Source organism: Rattus norvegicus, chromosome 14 (assembly GCF_036323735.1).
Source record: "Rattus norvegicus strain BN/NHsdMcwi chromosome 14, GRCr8, whole genome shotgun sequence".
NCBI classification, from domain to species: Eukaryota; Metazoa; Chordata; class Mammalia; order Rodentia; family Muridae; genus Rattus; species Rattus norvegicus.
Genome location: NC_086032.1, coordinates 38,923,135 through 38,947,469, shown reverse-complemented (window position 1 = coordinate 38,947,469; position 24,335 = coordinate 38,923,135). Strand labels below are relative to the sequence as shown.

Sequence of the window (24,335 nt, the reverse complement as noted above, 5' to 3'; positions counted from 1 at the left end):
CAAGCTCTGCTTGATTGCTCAGGGTTTACTGGCCTCTCAAGATCCACAAATACTGCTCTCCCACACATGGGATAAGCATAGTGTGGATTCGTTCCTACTTCATGGATCAGCTGGGAGGGATTTTGAAAGGTGAAGTAACTTTCTTTATCGCTATCATATGGTATTTATTAAGTAAATAGACATTTAATAAAACCTAAAAATGTGAAGGTGGGGTTAAAGAAGATCAGAAATAATGGTTGTATCTTATGTCCATGCACACTGGAGGTGAGTGGTTCAACAAGTTTAAAAAGGGTCAAGATTTTAATGTAATATTTTAAATAACATAAGACCATAAACTTAAGAAACATCACAGTTTAAATTAATTTCATTTTTAGTTTTCAATCACAATTAAGTGCTTTTGTTAGAAAATATATTTTTTCCTTAAAAAGATGTAGTTATTTCTGAAAAATCAAGGAAAAATGCTTTATGCAATATCAATACTGATTTCAAGCATTTATTTGATGGCATAGTTAAGGCCTGCACACATTTCAATACCAAGTCACAAAACTCCGAATGGATATAGGATGTACTAGACATTTTCATGAGAAAAACATTTTATGTTTTCAACTGAAAATTAATGTCTATAATATTTTGTTTCCAAGTTTATTACAAAGTATTCATTGCAGGGGTCTCAACATAACACCTTATTGTGTAAAACACAAGCTGTAACCTCTATAAAACTTGAACGTAAAATTTATTGTTTTGCTGTCATCTAGTGGTAGCAAAGTGTATGATATAAAGTATAAAACTGAATTAAAATCTTTATTTTTACATAAATCATCACCTTTCCGATGTAAGTATCACCCTGTGGTACAAGTAGAAAACAAAAAATACCACTAACTTTTCTAATTTGACAGGCTAAGGTTAACCATTATGCTAGGGTGAAGTTTTATTATTTATTGTATATTGTATGTATAACATGAAAATTTGAAATATTTTACAATAAATATAAACAAAATACAATAAATATAAACAAAAATATTAAGTTAAAATCAGAGCATCCTTGAAGAATTTGATATAAATGCAATGTTGACCTAGAGAAACTGTTTCTAAACAAAACTCAAATTGTAGAAAAGTCTCCAAGAAATCTTATTTTTAAAATATAAATGCTAAGATTTCCATGGGTTCCTAAATACCTGTGAGAGAATTATATTGGAAATAAGAAAAAAAGACTACTTTTGTCAATTGCAATTGCATCTTCTAGAAAGTTATTAACTTATTGACATATTTTTATCTAAATATATCTTAAAATAAGGAAAGGAAAACTAATTTAATACTAATTCAGCAAAAAAGCACAAAAATCAGGTGATGTAAAAAGAATCAATATACATGGCTAGCTTTCTGAGTTCTAGTAGTATAAAATATAAAGTATTCATCTTTCCTTTCTTACTATGGAATTGCTATAGTCATTTCATATTATGCTATAAAGTTCAGTAGAAAATTCATTTTCAAGGAGAGCTGGCAATGTTCTGAGTACCTTTGGCCACATTTTCCCACTGTTCCAGACACATCTCAAAGACTGCATAGGACAATAGATTTTGACTATGATGTTCATCAAAATATTGGTTGTGGAAGACTACAACCTCTAAGGTACATTTAGATGGTGGCATATGATTCATACGGTCATTTTAAATCATGTCTTCTTACACCTAATGACTTTCAAGTACTCATGGATAGAAATAATTATGATATGATACTGAAAAGAAGACCTTATAAGATAACATGATTCAACTTTATGTTGACTTTATTTGAAATTCTCAAAACAAATACTTTCAATAAAGAATAATATTTCCTTTCGAACTAACTCTGTATGTACATATGCAATATTCATATAAATATGAAACTAGCATAGTATCTGGGAAAACCATTCAAATGTTTCATTGTTCCTAGGAAATTTTGGGAATGAGCAAAAGAAATTTATTTTAAGCACTACCATTTAATCACGGGGAAAACCTAAATTAAAGGTCCCAGACCCTAAGGGAGTTTGGGATTTCTCTACAGCTGAACAGCTTCTGTTGTAAATGATCGTGTGAGTTCAGACATCTCAGGAACAACTTGTAAGGAGTCAGCTGTCTGAATCAAGCCACCTCGAGGACAACCTCTCCATCTTGCTGTCAGGGTCAAACAAGTCCATGTTCCCAGGACTAGGAAGGAACTAGTAAAGACTATAGAAATTGGTTTTATCTAAATTAAGGTGAATAAATTGTAAAAATATATAACCAATTGCCTGCTAGGTCCTAATTAACTGCATGCTGTTCCTTTGCCCCATCATCACTATGACCTTCGGACCTAAAGTCTCGGAGAATGAACGAAGGACCTTGAAGCCAGGGCCCTGTATATGGCAAATTCTCCAATGGGCACTCCCTTGTTTAACTCCCAATGTCAAAACACAATTGGTTAACACCATAGCCCCTCCCAGGTGTTCTCACCTTTGTGTTCTCACCCTTCAAGAACATTGTACAATCTCCCTTCAGGGACGTGGTTCAGGTCCCAAACTGGCTGCCTTCCTAAGTGCTCGAAAAATAAACTTTCATTTTTAAGCTTTCCTATCTGAAGTGAGTTTTCTCAGCTTCGACCCCAAAAACCAGCACATAGTGGTTAATCCTTAGGGACAAGATTTTAACTGTTTTGTATATTAATTCATATGTTCCTATACTTTTAATTTATATTACTGAATGCACTCAGGCAATGTATGGGTCATCGAAGGTAAAGATTTTGGTGAAGTCAAAAGGCTCGGTGAAAATGGTTCATAAGAGTCAGTTGTCCAGTGATTGCAGAGGAGAAGCAGACTGGGCTGCTTAAACATAACAGATCACAAATGTTCGATAGCATCTAAGGTACTAAGATCTATGACATAATTATCTGTGCTATTCAGTATTAAATCTCTCAATCTCTCTCTCTCTCTCTCTCTCTCTCTCTCTCTCTCTCTCTCTCTCTCTCTCTCTCTCCCCCCCCATTATTTTAGGCAAAGAAAGAAGGCTGCATTAACTCCAGGTTGTTGTTGAGTTCAAATGAGGTAAGCAATACTTTTTATGAAAAATAGTGGTAATTATAATCTTTTTCACTTGACTCCACTTAGAGTCCATGTAAGACTTGGGAGAGTTTATCACTAAACATTTTTGTTTAGCTCTCTAAAAGAACAATTTCAAGTTCCTAGAGTTGCTACTGCCATCAAAAAATTCTTAATGCAGACATAATGTATCTGCATATGAATAAAAATAATAAGGAAATGTTCTGAAATCTATCTAGACCTTCATCTCCAAAAGTCTTGCATTTCCTTCCTAAGAACATTGCTATTGTTATGTACTGGAACTGTATTCTGAATATAGTCTTGCCAAGAGACAGACTGACAGACAGACAGAGAGCTCAGGAGAGCCAGAAAAGAGAAAGAATTTGGGTTGCCTCCATTTAACCACAAAGAAATATTAATTTGAGAAACTATTTCCTTCGCTCACAGGCAAATAGCAAAGAAAACATACTGCTGTTATGAAGGGCACCATTAGGTGGTTGAGAAGTATTGTTTGTTAGTCTGATATAAACCACTTTTCTTAAATTTCCTTTCCTGTTTATGCACCCCAGAGTCCAAATCTAAGTAATAGTGGAGAAGCCTTGAATATTGCAACAGTTTCACGGCAACAGAACAAGCATGCTTGTTTAGGTTTATGTGTATTGGCTTGCCTGACTCTTGTTAACCATGCATTAATTACACATAAAGCCCACTGTGCAGCACTGTGGCAGAACAGGTTAAATACTGATTGTTGCTGTGGTTCTCTAAGATGTACACACATTAAGAACAAGGTTTCCTTCACTTACCCTCTAGCAAAGGAGGCTCTTCATCAAAACTGTCAACTGAGGAAGACTGTGAATAGTAATGCAAGTTGGACGCTGGCTGAAAAAGCTGTCCCCCATAATCTGATGACAAGAACATCTCTGGTGGAACTGGAGAGGAAGGTTGACACTGCTCACGGGCTTGTGGTCTAGAAAAATAAAAATGTCTGCATTTTCACAAAAAGAAAGGAATATCCTTTGAAATTAACAAATGAAAGTACAATTTCCTCCAAATCAATTCACTTAACTTTAAGGGATACTTACCGAAGCAACGATGAAACTACTTAAAAATTAATTTTAACTCAAAAATTTGAAGCGGTTATGAAAAAGCTTCTATAATAATGATCTACAGTAACTGTTTTAGTCGAGCATTTTCAATGTACTGAACACTGTCCCCTCTTCTCACTTAAAACTCTGTATGGTCAAAACTGTATTTTTAATAATATTTTTACAGACAAATAAATAGAGTTTAGGAAGTAAATGGTCCGCACAGCGTCCTACTTGGATTTCTAGATTGAAGTTGTACGAGTGGTACTCTGACTCCTACATAGAACAAGCTTCCTCACTGTTCTTCACAAGGATATAACTATACAGAAGTTTCTTAATAAACTTGCAGAGAGGCTAATAAAATTAAAACTTAGAAACATGATCTCCCCAAATGAAACAAAAATCTGTAAACCCAGTTTTGTTCATAGAGAAATGTATTCTCCACTACTCACTATTCCCAGAAAATACTGTTGATCAGATTATCCATGAATACCTAGATCACCGTGAACAGTATGTGAGTAGCTGTCTTCCGATATTCTTTTTTTTACAGTATCAATTTGCTTCTGCCAAAGCATGATGGTTTTATATATATATCCATGAATGTGTATTTTGTTTTATCATATGCATGAAAAATTGAAAATACTTGACCTTTTAAAATAACTCATAGTGGTGCTGGAGGATAAAAGAGAAAAAGAAGACGGTCTATTAAAGTAATTTATTTCTTGTATATATTTTTTACTTTTCAATAAAGAAAAATCATATATTGAAGGTTGTTTTCATCTTTTCTTTGTCTTTGTTTTAACTAAAGTCCAACGGCCTAAGATGAATATAGAGTTCAAGGTTCTGAGCTTGTATATCCTGAGACTTCTTTACACTAGAATATTTTGCACAATTACTTTTGTTGATTTTCTTTTATGATTAATCTTGACACAAATTCCAACAAAATCATATCCAATTGTCTTTTTATGAACTTAACCTTTAACAACAGAATTACCTACCTTGGCAAATACAGCTATAGAGATAGAGAGAAGACTAAGTCAACTCATCGTTCATTTAACCAGTGATGTCTCATTAAGGGGAGGGGTGCGGTTTAAAAACTCTGAATCCCCACCCCACACATACTGATTATTACAGCTACCCAGTCCGGGTGGGCTGGAACCAGGGCTTACATTTGGTCCTAGTTCAGCTGCTCTGATGGAGTATAATCATGAGGTTTCCTCATTTAGAGTTAATGTCTATCACTTTGTATCCTGATTTCTGGTAAGCGTTGGAATGAATACAGTAGGAAAAGAAAGTTTGGTCAGAATAGGAGAGAAGGCTGTGATTGATCCCTAAGTTCTGGCTTAACAATGCAGCTTTAGATTCTTCTGACTGGACTTTATTTCAGTCAAAACTATAGGTAGTACTCAAGTAGAAATGCTGTTTGAAAAAGAGGGTGGATAAAAGGAGTAGGACTTTAAAGGCAATGTTCTTCTTTCTATAAAACAAGGTCACCTGACATGGAAAGCCCATCGAAGTTTCTCTTTTGGATCATTACACTGACCAATCTGAAAATGCCTAATCCTCAACGTCCTTGTTCATCCTCAAGCACTCTTTCTGTTTGATTATCTCTCAAAGAATAAATCATAAATGGCACAATTGAATAAGTTTTCACATTCTCACCATTTGAAGTTGTAGAAACATTACACAACAGTAGCTCTCCTTTTCATTTAGAATCTCACTCAGTAAGGAATGTGGCACTTTCTACTTATGTGTATAGGATGATCTGTTATTACAGCTACCCAGTCCGGGTGGGCTGGAACCAGGGCTTACATTTGGTCCTAGTTCAGCTGCTCTGATGGAGTATAATCATGAGGTTTCCTCATTTAGAGTTAATGTCTATCACTTTGTATCCTGATTTCTGGTTATATTTCTGTTATATTTATTCTTTGTTTCCTCTTCTTTTCTGTGTCTATTAAGGGAATCTGTCTACATTTTAAGCAAGCTTTCAATAATGAATATATCTGAAGAATTTTGTTATGAGGTTATTTGGCCTAGATCTTTTGGGATGATACATTCAATATGTTACTTAGTGTGGCTAAGATGATCCAGTTCACAGTTATTCAAACATTACTATTAAAAGAATCCATTTTATGCTCTTTGTTTTATAATAAACCATATGTTCACCCTCATATAAAACCAATTAAACAACCTTTGACCTAAAACCTTGAGCTTGTTTCTTACTAACTCACTGTAATGGTTAAAATATTTTGTCAGTTTGATTGGATTTAGAATCAACTAAGAGACAACAATCTGGGCATATGTTTGGGGAGTGGTGTTCATAGATTGGATTGATTGAGGTAGAAATATATACCCATACACTTAGCACCACAGCTTTCTGTGAGCTGGCTTACGCTAATCAGAACAAAAGGATCCAGCATTCATTTCTCTCCTTTTATTTTCTGACTGTGGGCATAATATGTCCAGCAATCTCAAAACACTGCCTCTAAGACTTGACATTACCCTCAATGATAGACTGTAACCTCAAACTATGAGTCAAAATAAAATAAAGCTAAACAAATCTTTCCTGACTTGCTCTTTTGATATTTATCACAGCAACAAGAAAAAAACCTGATTAGAAAATTTGAAAAAATGTTTATTTATTTCCATGGCTGTTTTCTCAAGAATGTAGCTAACTCATAGGTTTGCTCAGGGTTCCAGTGACATACTTAGTAAATGTACAAAAATTTAAACCCAGCAATATGACTGCTCTAGCAAGGGATGACATCCAAACACCTTCAAGGACATTGTGATTTGACTGGAATATCATACCTTTAATTCCTTGGGTGAGACATGCCCTTAGCATATACTTTTAATTCCTAACAATGAAGATAAGGTGGGTTTGTAGAAGGAAGCAAACATGTTTGAATGTGAAGTCTCATTGAGAGGCAGACAAAGTGACAAGAGAAATATTTAATAGAATGAGTTAGAGGTAGAAAATGCTCAATTCTCATGAAAACAGAACAGGAAAGAGAGGTTAGTTAACAGCAGCACAGGAGGAAAGGGGATGGGTGATGGTGAGGTAGTGTGTGATGTGTGTGTACAGCAGTTTTAAAGGAACAGTTTTGCAGAGAAAGGTTGTGGAGAGAACAAGCTAAAAACCGGTGAAGATAGAATGAGCCAGAGAATGAGAAGGGGACAGAGGATTAGAAAATATTGGCAAAGTTAGTATGAGACCAGGCAAAGCAATTCAGTTACCAGCTGAAAGAAGCCGGTTTAAATTAGTCAGCTTGGAGAGGCATTGAGACAAAAGAGCTGAGTTAAACCATCCAGGCAGAGTTCAGAAAGAACTAGAAAGGGTAGGCTTATTCAGAAATAGACCTCCAAGATGATAATTATTTCTATTATATCCAGCAAATAAAAGTTCCTGTTAAAAGACTTTTTAGAATTTGATGAAAATGAAGGCACAACGCACCCAAAGTAATGGCACACAATGAAAACAGTGCTAAGAGGAAAACTCATAGCTCTGAGTGCCTCCAAAAAGAAACAGGAGAGAGCATACATTAGCAGTGTAACAGCACACCTAAAAGCTCAAGAACAAAAAGAAGCAAATATACCCAAGAGGTGTAGAAGGCAGGAAATAATCAAACTCAGGGCTGAAATCAACCAAGTAGAAACAAAAAGGACTATACAAAGAATCAACAAAACCAGGACTAGTTTTTTAAGAAAATCAACAAGATAGATAAACGGTAGCCAGACTAACCAGAGAGCACAGAGAGTGTGTTCAAATTAACAAAATCAGAAATGAAAAGAGAGACATAACAACAGAATCAGAGGAAATTCAAAAAATCACCATATCCTACTACAAAAGCCTATATTCCACAAAACTGGAAAATCTGGAGGAAATGGACAATTTACAAAGAAATACTAGGTACCGAAGTTAAATCAGGAACAGATAAACCATCTAAACAAACCCATAACTCCTAAAGAAATAGAAGCAGTTATTAAAAGTCTCCCAACCAAAAAGAGCCCAGGACCAGATGGGTTTAGTGCAGAATTCTATCAGACCTTCATAGAAGACCTCATACCAATACTATCCAAACTATTCCACAAAATAGAAACAGAGCCCTACCGAATTCCTTCTATGAAGCCACAATCACTCTTATACCTAAATCACATGAAGACTCAAGAAAGAAAGAGAACTTCAGACCAATTTCTCTTACGAATATCTACTGAAAAATACTCAATAAATTTTTTGCAAACTGAATCCAAGAACACATCCAAAACATCATCCATCATGATTAAGTAGGCGTTATCCCAAAGATACAGGGATGGATGGTTTAATGTATGGAAATCCATCAATATAATCCGCTATATAAACAAACTCAGCTCTGCACCCAAATCCCGTGGGAGGGAGAGCTAAACCTTCAGAGAGGCAGACACGCCTGGGAAACCAGAAGAGACTGCACTCTGCGCACATCCAGACGCCAGAGGAAAACACCAAATGCCATCTGGAACCCTGGTGCACGGAGGCTCCCAGAAAGAGCGGTGCAGATCTTCTCGGTTGCTGCCTCCACGGAGAGGACTTAGGCAGTACCCCACGAGCACACTTGAGCCTCGGAACCTCAGGTAGGACCAACTTTTCCCCTGCAAGAAACCTTCCTGGTGAACTCAGGACACACAGAGGCAAAATTCCTCTAGGACGGGGCACTTCCTGTGTTTACCGGAAGTCCCGTACCCGCGGATCCCGGCCCGCAGCAGCTCTCTGCTCCCAAACACCGTGGGAGAGAGACCTCACCGTCTGGTCAGGTGGGCACTCCTGAGGCTGCAGAGCAGAGGAGACCACCAACACTGCCCACCCCTGCCCACATCCCTGGCCCAAGAGGAAACTGTATAAGGCCTCTGGGTTCCCGTAGGGGAGGGCCCAGGAGTGGCAGGACCCCTGCACCTGAGACACCGCCGGAACTTAAAGGAAACAGACCAGATAAACAGTTCTCTGCACCCAAATCCCGTGGGAGGGAGAGCTAAACCTTCAGAGAGACAGACACGCCTGGGAAACCAGAAGAGACTGCACTCTGCACACACATCTCGGACGCCAGAGGAAAACACCAAACGCCATCTGGAACCCTAGTGCACAGAAGCTCCCGGAAAGGGCGGCACAGATCTTCCTGGTTGCTGCCGCCGCAGAGAGCTCATGGGCAGCACCCCGTGAGCAAACTTGAGCTTCAGGACCACAGGTAAGACAAACTTTTCTGCCGCAAGTGACCTGCCTGGTGAACTCAAGACACAGGCCCACAGGAACAGCTGAAGACCTGTAGAGAGGAAAAGCTACACGCCCGAAAGCAGAACACTCTGTCCTCATAACTGGCTGAAAGAAAACAGGAAAACAGGTCTACAGCACTCCTGACACACAGGCTTATAGGACAGTCTAGCCTCTGTCAGAAATAGCAGAACAAAGTAACACTAGAGATAATCTGATGGCGAGAGGCAAGCGCAGGAACCCAAGCAACAGAAACCAAGACTACATGGCATCATCGGAGCCCAATTCTCCCACCAAAATAAACATGGAATATCCAAACACACCAGAAAAGCAAGATCTAGCTTCAAAATCATATTGGATCATGATGCTGGAGGACTTCAAGAAAGACGTGAAGAACTCCCTTAGAGAACAAGTAGAAGCCTACAGAGAGGAATCACAAAAATGCCTGAAAGAATTCCAGGAAAACATAAATAAACAAGTAGAAACCCATAGAGAGGAGACACAAAAATTCCTGAAAGAATTCCAGGAAAACACAATCAAACAGTTGAAGGAATTAAAAATGGAAATAGAAGCAATCAAGAAAGAACACATGGAAACAACACTGGATATAGAAAATCAAAAGAAGAGACAAGGAGCTGTAGATACAAGCTTCACCAACAGAATACAAGAGATGGAAGAGAGAATCTCAGGAGCAGAAGATTCCATAGAAATCATTGACTCAACTGTCAAAGATAATGTAAAGCAGAAAAAGCTACTGGTCCAAAACATACAGGAAATCCAGGACTCAATGAGAAGATCAAACCTAAGGATAATAGGTATAGAAGAGAGTGAAGACTCCCAGCTCAAAGGACCAGTAAATATCTTCAACAAAATCATAGAAGAAAACTTCCCTAACCTAAAAAAAGAGATACCCATAGGCATACCAGAAGCCTACAGAACTCCAAATAGATTGGACCAGAAAAGAAACACCTCCTGTCACATAATAGTCAAAACACCAAACGCACAAAATAAAGAAAGAATATTAAAAGCAGTAAGGGAAAAAGGTCAAGTAACATATGAAGGCAGACCTATCAGAATCACACCAGACTTCTCCCCAGAAACTATGAAGTCCAGAAGATCCTGGACAGATGTCATACAGACCCTAAGAGAACACACATGCCAGCCCAGGTTACTGTATCCTGCAAAACTCTCAATTAACATAGATGGAGAAACCAAGATATTCCATGACAAAACCAAATTTACACAATATCTTTCTACAAATCCAGCACTACAAAGGATAATAAATGGTAAAGCCCAACATAAGGAGGCAAGCTATACCCTAGAAGAAGCAAGAAACTAATCGTCTTGGCAACAAAACAAAGAGAAGAAAAGCACACAAACATAACCTCACATCCAAATATGAATATAACAGGAAGCAATAATCACTATTCCTTAATATCTCTCAACATCAATGGCCTCAACTCCCCAATAAAGAGACATAGATTAACAAACTGGATACGCAACGAGGACCTGCATTCTGCTGCCTACAGGAAACACACCTCAGAGACAAAGACAGACACTACCTCAGAGTGAAAGGCTGGAAAACAACTTTCCAAGCAAATGGTCATAAGAAGCAAGCTGGAGTAGCCATTCTAATATCAAATAAAATCAATTTTCAATTAAAAGTCATCAAAAAAGATAAGGAAGGATACTTCATATTCATCAAAGGAAAAATCCACCAAGATGAACTCTCAATCCTAAATATCTATGCCCCAAATACAAGGGCACCTAAATACGTAAAAGAAACCTTACTAAAGCTCAAAACACACATTGCACCTCACACAATAATAGTGGGAGATTTTAACACCCCACTCTCATCAACGGACAGATCATGGAAACAGAAATTAAACAGAGACGTAGACAGACTAAGAGAAGTCATGAGCCAAATGGACCTAACAGATATTTATAGAACATTCTATCCTAAAGCAGGAGGATATACCTCTTCCCAGCTCCTCATGGTACTTTCTCCAAAATTGACCATATAGTTGGTCAAAAAACGGGCCTCAACAGGTACAGAAAGATAGAAATAATCCCATGCGTGCTATCAGACCACCACGGCCTAAAACTGGTCTTCAATAACAATACGGGAAGAATGCCCACATATACGTGGAAATTGAACAATGCTCTACTCAATGATAACCTAGTCAAGGAAGAAATAAAGAAAGAAATTAAAAACTTTTTAGAATTTAATGAAAATGAAGGTACAACATACCCAAACTTATGGGACACAATGAAAGCTGTGCTAAGAGGAAAACTCATAGCGCTGTGTGCCTGCAGAAAGAAACAGGAAAGAGCATATGTCAGCAGCTTGACAGCACACCTAAAAGCTCTAGAGCAAAAAGAAGCAAATACACCCAGGAGGAGTAGAAGGCAGGAAATAATCAAACTCAGAGCTGAAATCAACCAAGTAGAAACAAAAAGGACCATAGAAAGACACAACAGAACCAAAAGTTGGTTCTTTGAGAAAATCAACAAGATAGATAAACCCTTAGCCAGACTAACGAGAGGACCCAGAGAGTGTGTCCACATTAACAAAATCAGAAATGAAAAGGGAAACATAACTACAGATTCAGAGGAAATTCAAAAAATCATCTGTTCTTACTATAAAAGCCTATGTTCAACAAAACTTGAAAATCTACAGGAAATGAACAATTTCCTAGACAAATATCAGGTACCAAAGTTAAATCAGGAACAGATAAACCAGTTAAACAACCCCATAACTCCTAAGGAAATAGAAGCAGTCATTAAAGGTCTCTCAACCAAAAAGAGCCCAGGTCCAGACAGGTTTAGTGCAGAATTCTATCAAACCTTCATAGAAGACCTCATACCACTATTATCCAAACTATTCCACAAAATTGAAACAGATGGATCACTCCCGAATTCCTTCTATGAAGCCACAATTACTCTTATACATAAACCACACAAAGACACAACAAAGAAAGAGAACTTCAGACCAATTTCCCTTATGAATATCGACGCAAAAATACTCAATAAAATTCTGGCAAACCGAATCCAAGAGCATATCAAAACAATCATCCACCATGATCAAGTAGGCTTCATCCCAGGCATGCAGGGATGGTTTAATATATGGAAAACCATCAACGTGATCCATTATATAAACAAACTGAAAGAACAAAACCACATGATCATTTCATTAGATGCTGAGAAAGCATTTGACAAAATTCAACACCCCTTCATGATAAAAGTCCTGGAAAGAATAGGAATTCAAGGCCCATACCTGAACATAGTAAAAGCCATATACAGCAAACCAGTTGCTAACATTAAACTAAATGGAGAGAAACTTGAAGCAATCCCACTAAAATCAGGGACTAGACAAGGCTGCCCACTCTCTCCCTACTTGTTCAATATAGTTCTTGAAGTTCTAGCCAGAGCAATCAGACAACAAAAGGAGGTCAAGGGGATACAGATCGGAAAAGAAGAAGTCAAAATATCAGTATTTGCAGATGATATGATAGTATATTTAAGTGATCCCAAAAGTTCCACCAGAGAACTACTAAAGCTGATAAACAACTTCAGCAAAGTGGCTGTGTATAAAATTAATTCAAATAAATCAGTAGCCTTCCTCTACACAAAAGAGAAACAGGCCGAGAAAGAAATTAGGGAAACGACACCCTTCATATTAGACCCAAATAATATAAAGTACCTCGGTGTGACTTTAGCCAAGCAAGTAAAAGACATGTACAATATGAACTTCAAGACACTGAAGAAAGAAATTGAAGAAGACCTCAGAAGATGGAAAGATCTCCCATGCTCATGGATTGGCAGGATTAATATAGTAAAAATGGCCATTTTACCAAAAGCAATCTACAGATTCAATGCAATCCCCATCAAAATACCAATCCAATTCTTCAAAGAGTTAGACAGAACAATTTGCAAATTCATCTGGAATAACAAAAAACCCAGGATAGCTAAAACTATCCTCAACAATAAAAGGACTTCAGGGGGAATCACTATCCCTGAACTCAAGTAGTATTACAGAGCAATAGTGATAAAAACTGCATGGTATTGGTACAGAGACAGACAGATAGACCAATGGAATAGAATTGAAGACCCAGAAATGAACCCACACACCTATGGTCACTTGATTTTTGACAAAGGAGCCAAAACCATCCAGTGGAAAAAAGATAGCATATTCAGCAAATGGTGCTGGTTCAACTGGAGGTCAACATGTAGAAGAATGCAGATTGATCCATGCTTATCACCCTGTACAAAGCTTAAGTCCAAGTGGATCAAGGACCTCCACATCAAACCTGATACACTCAAACTAATAGAAGAAAAACTAGGGAAGCATCTGGAACACATGGGCACTGGAAAAAATTTCCTGAACAAAACACCAATGGCTTATGCTCTAAGATCAAGAATCGACAAATGGGATCTCATAAAACTGCAAAGCTTCTGTAAGGCAAAGGACACTGTGGTTAGGACAAATCTGCAACCAACAGATTGGGAAAAGATCTTTACCAATCCTACAACAGATAGAGGCCTTATATCCAAAATATACAAAGAACTCAAGAAGTTAGACCGCAGGGAAACAAATAACCCTATTAAAAATGGGGTTCAGAGCTAAACAAAGAATTCACAGCTGAGGAATGCCAAATGGCTGAGAAACACCTAAAGAAATGTTCAACATCTTTAGTCATAAGGGAAATGCAAATCAAAACAACCCTGAGATTTCACCTCACACCAGTGAGAATGGCTAAGATCAAAAACTCAGGTGACAGCAGATGCTGGCGAGGATGTGGAGAAAGAGGAACACTCCTCCATTGTTGGTGGGATTGCAGACTGGTACAACCATTCTGGAAATCAGTCTGGAGGTTCCTCAGAAAATTGGACATTGAACTGCCTGAGGATCCAGCTATACCTCTCTTGGGCATATACCCAAAAGGTGCCCCAACATATAAAAAAGACACGTGCTCCACTATGTTCATCGCAGCCTTATTTATAATAGCCAGAAGCTGGAAAGAACCCAGATGCCCTTCAACAGAGGAATGGATACAGAAAATGTGGTACATCTACACAATGGAATATTACTCAGCTATCAAAAACAACGGCTTTATGAAATTCGTAGGCAAATGGTTGGAACTGGAAAATATCATCCTGAGTGAGCTCACCCAATCACAGAAAGACATACATGGTATGCACTCACTGATAAGTGGCTATTAGCCCAAATGCTTGAATTACCCTAGATGCCTAGAACAAATGAAACTCAAGACGGATGATCAAAATGTGAATGCTTCACTCCTTCTCTAAAAGGGGAACAAGAATACCCTTGGCAGGGAATAGAGAGGCAAAGATTAAAACAGAGATTGAAGGGACACCCATTCAGAGCCTGCCCCACATGTGGCCCATACATCTACAGCCACCCAATTAGACAAGATGGATGAAGCAAAGAAGTGCAGACCGACAGGAGCCGGATGTAGATCGCTCCTGAGAGACACAGCCAGAATACAGCAAATACAGAGGCGAATGCCAGCAGCAAACCACTGAACTGAGAATAGGACCCCCGTTGAAGGAATCAGAGAAAGAACTGGAAGAGCTTGAAGGGGCTGGAGACCCCATATGTACAACAATGCCAAGCAACCAGAGCTTCCAGGGACTAAGCCACTACCTAAATACTATACATGGACTGACCCTGGACTCTGACCTCATAGGTAGCAATGAATATCCTAGTAAGAGCACCAGTGGAAGGGGAAGCCCTGTGTCCTGCTAAGACTGAACGCCCAGTGAACTAGACTGTTGTGGGGAGGGCGGCAATGGGGGGAGGGTTGGGAGGGGAACACCCATAAGGAAGGGGAGGGAGGAGGGGATGTTTGCCCGGAAACCAAAGAATTACTATTAAGTATTAAATAAATTTAAGAAAAAGAAAAAGAAAGAAAAAAAAAACAAACTGAAAGAAAAAAAAAACTACACCATCATTTCACTAGATGCTGAGAGGGCATGTAACAAAATTCAACACCCCTTCATGGTAAAAGTCCTGGACAGATCAGGAATTCAAGGCCCATACCTAAACATAGTAAAAGCAATATACAGGAAACCAGTAGCCAACATTGAACTAAATGAAGAGAAACTTGAAGCAATCCCGCTAAAATCAGGGACTAGACAAGGTTGCCCACTCTCTCTGTACTTAATATATTGTACTATATTGTACTCGAAGTCCTAGCCAGAGCAATCAGAAAATGAAAGGAGGCCAAAAGGATACAAATTGGAAAGGAGGAAGTAAAAATATCACTATTTGCAGATGATATGATAGTATACTTAAGTAACCACATAAGTTCCACCAGACAACTACTAAGCCTGATAAACAACTTCAGCAAAGTGGCTGGGTATAAAATTAACTCAAACAAATCGGTAGCCTTCCTCTACTCTAAAGATAAACAGACTGAGAACGAAATTATGGAAATGACACCCTTCACAATAGTCTGAAATAATACAAAATAACTCGGTGTGACTCTAACTAAGCAAGTGAAAGATCTTATGACAAGAACTTTGAGTCTCTGAAGAAAGAAATTTAAAAAGATCTCAGAAGATAGAAAGGCCTCCCATGCTCATTGATTGGCAGGATTAATATAGTAAAAATGGCCATTTTGCTACAGATTCAATGCAATCCCCATCAAAATTTCAACTCAATTCTTTATACAGATAGAAAGAACAATTTGCAAATTCATTTGGAATAACAAAAAACCCAGGATAGTGAAAACTATCCTCACCAATAAAAAAAACTTCTGGGGGAATCACCATCCCTGACCTCAAGCAGTATTACAGAGAAATGGTGATAGAAACTGTATGGTATTGGTACAGAGACAGACTGGAAGATCAGTGGGATAGAATTAAAGACCCAGACCTGAACCCACACACCTGTGGTCATTAGATCTTTGACAAAGAAACTAAAACCATCAAATGAAAAGAATATAGCATATTTAACAAATGGTGGTGGTTCAACTGGAGGTCAAATCAACCCATTCTTATCACCCTGTACAAAGCTTAAGTCCAAGTGGATCAAGGACATCCACATCAAATCAGTTACACTCACGCTAATAGAAGGAAAAGTAGTGAAGAGTCGTGATCACATGGACAGTGGGGAAAATTTCCTGAACAAAACACCAATGGCTTATACTCTAAGATCAAATGCTCTAAGATCGACAAATGAGACCTCATAAAACTGCAAAGTTTCTGTAAGACAAAAGACACTGTCATAAGGACAAAAGGGCAACCAATAGATTGGCAAAAGATCTTTACCAATCCTAAACTGATAGAGGGCTAATATCCAAAATATACAAAGAACTCAAGAAGTTAGACACCAGAGAGTAAAATAACCCTATTAAAAATGGGGTACAAGGCTAAACAAAGAATTCTCAGCTGAGTATAGAATGGTTGAGAAGTACCTAAAGACATGCTAAACATCATTAGTCATCAGGGAAATGCAAATCAAAAGAACCCTGAGATTCTACTTCATGCCAGTCAGAATGGGTATGATCAAAAACTCAGGTGACAGCAGATGCTGGTGAGGATGTGGAGAAAGAGGAACACTCCTCCATTGTTGGTGGAATGGCAGGCTGGTACAACCATTCTGAAAATCAGTCTGGAGGTTCCTCAGAAAATTAAACATTGCACTGCCTGAGGACCCAGCTATACCTCTCCTAGGCATATACCCAAAAGATGCTTCAACATATAACAAAGATATATGCTCCACTATGTTCATAGCAGCCTTATTTATAATAGTCAGAAGCTGGAAAGAACCCAGATGCCCTTCAACAGAGGAATAGATACAGGAAATGTGGTACATCTACACAATGGAATATTACTCAGCTATCAAAAACAAAGATTTTATGAAATTCATAGGCAAATGGATTGAACTAGAAAATATCATCCTGAATGAGGTAACCCAATCACAGAAAGACACACATGGTATGCACTCACTGATAAGTAGATATTAGTCCATAAGCTCTAATATAACCCACAGACCACATTAAACTCAAGAAGAAGGACAACTAAAGTGCAAATACTTCACTCCTTCTTAAAAGGGGGAACAAAAATATTCATAGGCGGGGATATCGAGGCAAAGTTTGGAGAAGAGACTAAAGGAACGGCCATTCAGAGCCTGCCAATATGCATATATATATACCAAAACTATATAAGATTGATGAAGCTTAGAAGTACTTGCTGACAGGACCTGATATAGCTGTCTCCTGAGAGGCACAGCCAGAGCATGTCAAAAACTGAGGCGAATGCTAGCAGCAATCTATTGAACTGAGAACGGAATCCCCATTGGAGGAATCAGAGAAAGGATTGAAAGAGCTGATGGGGACTTGCAACCCCATAAGAACAACAAAGCCAACCAACCAGAGCTTCCAGGGACTAAACCACTACCCTAATACTATGCATGGACTGACCCATGGCTCCACCTGCATATTTAGCAGAGGATGCCTTGTTGGGCACCAATCAAAAAAGAAGCCCTTGGTCCTGCCAAGGCTGGACTCTCCAGTGTAGGGGAACGTCGGGGGGTAAGGGGGAAGTGGATGGGATGGTGAACACCCTTATAGAAGAAGGGGAAGGGAATAGGATAGAGGGCTTTGTCCGGGAAACAGGGAAAGGGAATAACATTTGAAATGTAAATAAAAAAATAACCAATAAAAGAAAAAAAAAAGCTCAAGGCAGTTCATCACACACAGAGGGTTTGGTAACTGGTAACTATCAGGACAGTTGAGAGACATGATCCTTACTCTAGATCACTAACCTAGACACACAAAACAACGTGCAAAAAAAGCAGTTGAGCAACCACAACCAGTATGGTAGCAGAGTGCTTTAGAAAGTTATATTTAATCTAACATTTCAGCACTGTCTTACACTACTAGATACTTCATTATCTATCAGCAATTGTTCTTTATGACAATTTCACGAAGTACATGTGACTAGGCTGCAACTAAGGAAAATTAAGTTAAATCTTGTCAATGTCAATGACATAATCAATACCAGAACAAATTTTCTTCCTATAGTAGAGTCTTTTCTTTTCTTTTCTTTTTGCCACCAATAAAAGCAAATACTAAATTCTGCATTGTTTCTGTTTTAAAGTTTAAGTTAACAACCTCCCTCTCTCTCTCTTATGTGTCTGTGGGGATTGGACCCAGGGGTAGGGGTACATGCGTGTAAACATGTGTATGATTAAGCCAGAGGTATGTGTTGAGTGTCTTCCTCAATAGATCTGCCATGTGTTTTCAAAATGAAGAATCTTTCACTGACCTGAAGCTTACTGATTTGTCTAAAATGACTAGCCACTGAGCCTCAGAGAATTCCAGTCACCATCTCCTCCTTGTTGTATTGCAGTTGAATATCACGCCATCCAGTTTTTCCACATGGGCTCTGAAGATCTTAAGTCAACTCTTCTTGATTTTGTGGAAAGCGTTTTACCAACTGATCTATTTCCCCAGAACCTCAAGTTAAATTTACCTCAAATACATAATATATCTTAAAATATGTTTATGTCAACACTGTCATAGCACTTTCTCTCACATACACTTATTAAAATTTTATATTTTATTAAACAACTCCTCCAAATAAAATCTTATAATGGAAAATATTTACTAATTTTTAAAACTTATCCTTACACCATACATAAGTATAGGTCTCACCCCCATTAAAGATACTTATTTATACTTTCAACCCAAAATTTATCCTGTCTACAAGAAATGCAGACACAGGGGATGGAGCAGAGACTGAGGGAATGGCCGATGAATGAGTGGCCAACTTGAGATTCATCTCACATGAACAAGCACCAATCCCTGACACTATTAATGATACTCTGCTATGCTTGCAGACAGGAGCCTAGCACGGCTGTCCTCTGAGAGGCTCCACCCAGCAGCTAACTCAGACAGATAGGACACCCACAGCCAAACAGTGGGTGGAGCTTAGGTACTGTTAAGGAATCCTATGACAAAGGATTGTGAACCTGAAGGGGATAAGAACTCCACGGGAAGACCAACAAAATCAACTAATCTGGACCCTTGGAGCTCTCAGAATCTGAACCAACTACCAAAGAACATACACAGGCTACACTTAGACCTCCCCACACATGTGTAGCAGGCTGCTCTTCATGTGCGTTCTAAACAACTGGAGCAAGGGCTAGTCCAAAGGCTGTTCCCTATACATAGGATAAGTTTTTCTAGCTGGACTGACTTGTCTAACCTCAGTGGAAGAGGAAGTGCCTAGCCTCACAGAGACTTGATGTGCCAGGGTGGGAGTATACCCTCACCCACTCAGAGAAGAAGGGGAGGAAGGATGGGGAAGGTTTGAGGGAGAGAGTGACTAGGAGGGGTGCAGTGAGTGGGATATAAAGTAAAACAACGAAATATTTAATAAAAGAAAAGGAAAAGAAAAAGGATTAAAATTTTTAAAATGATACTTCTTTGTGTAGCATACAAGACCTTTATAAAAATCTATACCTGATCAAATATATATATATGTATATATATACATATGATATATATATATATATATATGAGTATGGAATGACCAACTCCACCTGATACATGAACAATGTAACCCCAACACCTAATACTAAAAGAACACTTCAGAAAAGGTTGGCAGAAAGATCTTAAGAGCCAGAGGACAACTACTGCAAGATAGTGTCTTCTATATATGACAGATAGAGCACCCACAAAATTTGAGCAATATTGTTTATAAACAAAATCATAATGACAACGTCAATTGGCATGCCATCATGAATAGAGGAAAGTCCAGTCCCTAGATAAAGAGCTACTTGCAACCAATGACTGTTGAGAGAGATAACTGGTTTTCTACAGGGAGGTGACCACTGGAAAATTATCTACTCTCGTGTGGTCAGCATTAAATACAATACATAAAAGAGCAACACTAAATGGACCAGCAGATTGACCTGCACATGGATGAGTATGCGTGAACACACATATGTAGTATGTAGTATTAACTATTCATGAAGAAGTTGTGATTTTGAGAGGTTATGAGTTTGGACACAGAAGAGGGCTGGCAAAGATGTGACTATAGTACACATGTAGAGAATTCTCATTTGAAATAATTAGACATTTTAAAAGACCTTGAATTTCATCCTTATCTCCCTTGTGTATTTTTTTGAGAGAAATTAGACAAAATAAATGCTTTTAAATAGGTAAAATCTATTTTCAGCATCCGGAATAATATTGAGTAAAGACTTCTTGCTTAAGAATTATTCTTAAAATAATAAATGAAGCATTAACCTGTCATGAGCACCAAGTGAAAAACTATTCACAGGAAACTGGGGTGATTCCTGTGTCCTTTCTTGTCATTTAGCGGGGAATACTTCATTGACAACTGCTCAGTCAACTTTGTCTTCCCTGAAGAAAACCTACCTACCAGGAACTAACTGACAGAACATTGACACTTCTAAAAATGGGGACATGTTTATTCAATACTTACTGTCTGGATCCATAGAAATTTCCGTAAGCATTAGAATCATTATAACTCTGCTCCTGATTATCAATGATATAATTTGATTGGTAGAAGTCCATGTCATACTGTTCTGGGTTCGACATCCTGAAAAATTAAGAATTTGTTTGTTTGCTTGTTTTTTATTTCATTAGTCCATTAAACATTCTTGAAATATATACCAAGATTAACTGATGGTGTGGTTATAGCTATATCCTTATCAAAGAGGAGATTATTTGGAAGAATAAATTAACTATTAGTGTAAAATAAAACACATGCTGGAAAGTCACTTATTTAAAATCTGCCATCTTCAACTAATTAAGTTTTCACACTTTCTTATTGTGACTCTAGGTTGACTTCAATTTTTCTAAAAGAAATCACCAATGTTCTTCCCCCACACACCTCATTCTCAACAGTTTAGAGAAATATTTTAAGCTTGCTGTGGTAGGTATCTACAAGATTATCCTAAACAATGCGAATCTTTACTTTAAAAAGACACACACACACACACACACACACACACACACACACACCATAAAGAAAGCAAAAAGTAACAACTGATAATAATATTTTTATTTTATAAATATTTCCTGTAAAATAATTCCTAGTCCTACTTGGGAATGCCTATTAAGTATCTGGAACATTTTCTTCTCTTTACCCAGGATGCTACCCATGGGTTCTGAATGAGTCAGAGGGGAAAAGACTCCATACTGTTAGACTGAGGACAGAGTTGGAGTCAGTTTACCTATGATCACTACTTAGCTAATAGTTACTTCTGCTAATTCTGACCTTTACTTAGACTACAGTCTAAGACTACCAGATGACAAAAGGACAAAAAGAGATAAAGCGCTGGCAGAATGAAGTATTGAAAAGGCAAGGATGGCTATTTGGATGCAAATTTTAGAAGAGAACAGAGTCTTTTGAATTTTTTTCAATTTTTGAATTTTTCATCCTATGTTTTTAGACAGCCATTTTTATTTTAAAACAGTGAATTTAGAAACCCCTGGGAGCAATCCATATAATTATAGTCATCTGTAGGTTACTGCCAATGATAAATTTTAAATCAAACTACATTTAAAAAGCAGCCTTAATTCTAAGAGCTCCATTAATCAGAAATATCCAATCCACACTTGTTAAACATATCAAAGTTATTCAGTTCAGTAAAATAGAGAGCCTTGCTAAAGTTGGATATAGTAATTAGTACAACTGATTTTATAAATAAGGACTTTTTGTTAGTGATGTGCATGAAGCAGCTATGAGTTATGAAAACTAAAATCAAGACTTAGTAATAAATCTTTTTAGCAATTTATAATGTAGAGAACTTAAATTTAATACCATAAGCTTTGCAGCCCTTACAGAAATGTTACTGTGAAGCATAGTGATTTCTCTTGAGAATAAACTAACTTTAGATAACACGCCAAGCTTTATGCAACAGTTATTTTGCTTCTTACATAGTCCCATTTCGTATTTTACTTAAATCCTAAGTGTTTTAGAAGAATTAGACCAGACACGTACCTACCTCTCTGTATGCTATGAGGGAGGGTCCTCCAACAAACGTAGTCGTACTTGGGAACCTGAAACTAATCAGTGGGTGAAAAGGTGACGCATTGGCTATATATAAACATTTCTAAATTTGTACTCTGACACAGTGGACAGATGACACAGCCAAGCAAGCAAGGCTGCCAACAACCACAGTGTTTTATAACACCTCTTATGGTTTGCAAACACAACAAGCAACATGAAGACGTGAATGTGATAATATGGGGAAATACATCAGTAACCTTAAGTGCATGTCCACTAAACTGTGGAACGAGATTATTAGAAGTAACCTAGGCAAAGGACACTGTGGTTAGGACAAAACAGCAACCAACAGATTGGGAAAAGATCTTTACCAATCCTACAACAGATAGAGGCCTTATATCCAAAATATACAAAGAACTCAAGAAGTTAGACCGCAGGGAAACAAATAACCCTATTAAAAAATGGGGTTCAGAGCTAAACAAAGAATTCACAGCTGAGGAATGCCAAATGGCTGAGAAACACCTAAAGAAATGTTCAACATCTTTAGTCATAAGGGAAATGCAAATCAAAACAACCCTGAGATTTCACCTCACACCAGTGAGAATGGCTAAGATCAAAAACTCAGGTGACAGCAGATGCTGGCGAGGATGTGGAGAAAGAGGAACACTCCTCCATTGTTGGTGGGATTGCAGACTGGTAAAACCATTCTGGAAATCAGTCTGGAGGTTCCTCAGAAAATTGGACATTGAACTGCCTGAGGATCCAGCTATACCTCTCTTGGGCATATACCCAAAAGATGCCTCAACATATAAAAGAGACACGTGCTCCACTATGTTCATCGCAGCCTTATTTATAATAGCCAGAAGCTGGAAAGAACCCAGATGCCCTTCAACAGAGGAATGGATACAGAAAATGTGGTACATCTACACAATGGAATATTACTCAGCTATCAAAAACAACGGCTTTATGAAATTCGTAGGCAAATGGTTGGAACTGGAAAATATCATCCTGAGTGAGCTAACCCAATCACAGAAAGACATACATGGTATGCACTCATTGATAAGTGGCTATTAGCCCAAATGCTTGAATTACCCTAGATCCCTAGAACAAACGAAACTCAAGACGGATGATCAAAATGTGAATGCTTCACTCCTTCTTTAAATGAGGAAAAAGAATACCCTTGGCAGGGAAGGGAGAGGCAAAGATTAAAACAGAGACTGAAGGAACACCCATTCAGAGCCTGCCCCACATGTGGCCCATACATATACAGCCACCCAATTAGACAAGATGGATGAAGCAAAGAAGTGCAGACCGACAGGAGCCGGATGTAGATCGCTCCTGAGAGACACAGCCAGAATACAGCAAATACAGAGGCGAATGCCAGCAGCAAACCACTGAACTGAGAATAGGTCCCCTGTTGAAGGAATCAGAGAAAGAACTGGAAGAGCTTGAAGGGGCTCGAGACCCCAAAAGTACAACAATGCCAAGCAACCAGAGCTTCCAGGGACTAAGCCACTACCTAAAGACTATACATGGACTGACCCTGGACTCTGACCCCATAGGTAGCAATGAATATCCTAGTAAGAGCACCAGTGGAAGGGGAAGCCCTGGGTCCTGCTAAGACTGAACCCCCAGTGAACTGGTCTATAGGGGGAGGGCGGCAATGGGGGGAGGGTTGGGAGGGGAACACCCATAAGGAAGGGGAGCGGGGAGGGGGATGTTTGCCCGGAAACCAGGATAGGGAATAACACTCGAAATGTATATAAGAAATACTCAAGTTAATAAAAAAAAAAAAAAAAGAAGAAGTAACCTAGGGAGAACAAGGGGCTTGATAGGCCTTCTTCCACTCTGGTTTTCAGCCTAGCAAGATTTATCTGATGATTTGTCTGTGATAAAAATAAGTATACAGTACTTGATCTTAACATGAAGATCTCAGCACCAAAATAAA

At 38.3% G+C, this 24,335-nt stretch overlaps 1 protein-coding gene across 2 annotated transcripts in view; it reads right to left on the bottom strand.

Annotated features, from left to right (window-relative positions):
- Positions 1-22,476, bottom strand: part of Yipf7 (Yip1 domain family, member 7) — a 28,028-nt gene extending 5,552 nt beyond the window's left edge. The window contains exons 1-3 of one of the 2 annotated variants that reach the window (XM_006251037.4): positions 22,386-22,476; positions 20,858-20,974; positions 3,853-4,016 (exon numbers count right to left, since the gene is read on the bottom strand). In XM_006251037.4, the coding sequence (XP_006251099.1) occupies positions 3,853-4,016; positions 20,858-20,973 (280 nt within the window). In that variant the 5' untranslated portion in view covers position 20,974; positions 22,386-22,476. 2 annotated transcript variants of the gene reach the window in all.
- Positions 22,477-24,335: the final 1,859 nt, after the last annotated feature.